Source organism: Pelophylax lessonae (genome assembly GCF_965119305.1).
Source record: "Pelophylax lessonae genome assembly, chromosome: 12".
Lineage (NCBI taxonomy): Eukaryota > Metazoa > Chordata > Amphibia > Anura > Ranidae > Pelophylax > Pelophylax lessonae.
The window spans coordinates 78,684,221-78,686,527 of record NC_138779.1 but is presented as its reverse complement, the minus strand read 5'-3'; the positions used below and the strand labels follow the sequence as shown (position 1 = coordinate 78,686,527).

At 39.5% G+C, this 2,307-nt stretch overlaps 1 protein-coding gene across 1 annotated transcript; it reads right to left on the bottom strand.

Annotated features, from left to right (window-relative positions):
• Positions 1-805: 805 nt before the first annotated feature.
• Positions 806-1,698, bottom strand: LOC309568477 (transcription factor HES-5-like). The gene is made up of 3 exons (XM_082274152.1): positions 1,600-1,698; positions 1,289-1,454; positions 806-1,175 (listed from the first exon to the last, which is right to left on the bottom strand). The coding sequence occupies exons 1-3, from the start codon at positions 1,651-1,653 to the stop codon at positions 931-933; spliced, it is 465 nt and encodes a 154-aa protein (XP_082130278.1). The 5' UTR covers positions 1,654-1,698; the 3' UTR covers positions 806-930.
• Positions 1,699-2,307: the final 609 nt, after the last annotated feature.

Below are 2,307 nucleotides of genomic sequence, written 5' to 3'. Positions count from 1 at the left end.
CACATAAACACATCAGTGTTATACAACATTTTGTCTCCCACATCCAGAAGACATTACAGTTAATACATATCAACTTTATAAAAGTTACTGTTAGGAGATAGGTACAGGTACACTCTGCCTCCTTTTGCTGTTGTGAAACTACAACTTCTAGCACGGCAGGCTGGTTCTTGTAGTTCCACAAGAGCTGCCAGAGCAAGCTTGCTCCATACTAAATTAGGACTTCATTCTGTAGACTGAAGGAGACTAAAATCAATGATCCACAGAATAAAGTCCTTCTTGGCTAGATGCCAATAGCATTGCTATATACTTGGGTATTTCTTGAGGAAATATAGGTGTAAGCACTTGTTAAACAAATGCATTGAGAACATATGAGAAAAGTCATTTACAATACTTGTTTTCCCAATAGGATTACTACAAATAAGAATAAGAAATCTACAAATATTATAGAAAATAAGACTTCTGTTCACTGTCAACCTAACTTCTTAGAAGTTACTTTTCCTAATGAAGGCGATAGAGCAGATGTTGCTTCTTACATTATGTAATGCTCCTCTATATTATAGTTATATAGAGCCCTCCATTATATAAACCACTTCTACAAATATTATAGAACCTCAGTACTTAGCACAGAGGAATCAAATAGCATGAACATTATCACAAATAATACACATTTAAATGACCTTGCAAAGGTTAACGTCTCTGAGTCCTTTTTAAGTTACAGAGATGTCTCTCTTCAAAGAGAGATGTTTTACTGTAATCCCAAGGGATAACCTGATGCTTTTCAGTCTTTGCTGCTGTTGAGTTTTTGTTGCTGTATCCAAGCATACTGATGAAAAATGAACACAGTTCCATACCGACAGAGGTCCACGTGACTTATTTCAAGCCATATCTGTCCCTCTTTGGTTGTAGAGTCCTTTAACTTAGCAGAGCACATCACCAAGGCCTCCATATCTTGGCTGGGCTGCTTGCTGCTGTGGCTTGCTTTGAATCGCTGGAAGACGCCAGATAAGGAAAGACAGGAGCCTTTTGAGGCACAGTCAAGTGATTAAGCAACTTTTTCTGGGCCTCGCCACTTTCCGGATAATGGCACAGGAACTGCAACGCTTCTGTAACACACCAGGAATATCCTTGGTTGTAATCCCGTTGTAAACGTTCCACACTGATCGTTTGATGTTGATCTAGAATAATAATAATACAATCCATTAGACCTATGTGCAAGAGGTTTCCCTCAAAAACAGCTTCATTAGATTGAACATCATGTTAGGGGTATAAATAAAATAATGAAACTTACTTTTTTGTTGTTGTAAGTAATTGACAGCCATCTCCAGTATATCGGCTTTCTCTAGCTTGACATTGGGTTGCTGTTTGTGGAACTCCTTTTCCAAGAGAACCTTCAGCTGTTCGATGCTGCTGTTGATTCTGTCTCTACGCATCTTCTCCACAATGGGTTTTCTCAACTAGAAAAATAAATTAGAAAAATCCATTAATCAACCATTCCAAATACATGGAGAGCAGGCAGTCATGTTGATTGGCTGCTAAACGTTACTGGCATGCTGTTTGCCTATTAAGTAAATGCAGTTGGTTATCAGAAATGAAACTTACTTTGTTTTTTTCCTTTGGGGAAAGGTGGTCCACAGGAACGCTTATAGGAGACATGGTTCAAAGAATATGAGTAGCTGCGGCTGCTCTAGTGATGAGCTAGGAGCGATGTGAGATGTACAGCCAGTCCTCCCCTATTTATACCCCAGAGCTTGCATACAAATGCCTGAGTCCCAAACTTGTCAGACTTTCCCACACTCGTATAGCCAATACATGCATTCAGCAGCACAATAGGAGAGGCATCTATTACAGCATGGTAAATTGACTGTGAATTGCCTGAGGATAATACCATGCTCCCAGTGGAGCAGGTGGAGAGTGTGTTAGACAATAGGGACAAGCTTTAGAATGAGGTGGGAGAATGTGGGAAAGAGCTTCCCATCACTGCAATCAAACTGATTCCCAATGAGAACATGCATAGGGCAGCATGCTGCTCTTTTTGAAGTGTGCCTGTCACACACGTATACCGAAACCAGATGTTGTAGACCTTGGCGCACATCTTGGTTCATCATCCCGTGATTCACATCACCTATAACACTAATTGCAAGTGTCTTCAATTAAGAATTGTTGCCCAGAGCCTCAAATCAGTTGGAACAGTGAAAGAACAATCCAAGTAAGTTGTTCTAGATTAACGCACAGTACCTATAGAACTAGTGCATAAATTGAAATAAAAAATCTGCTACAACTAATGTAATTTAAAAAGAAATGTCATTG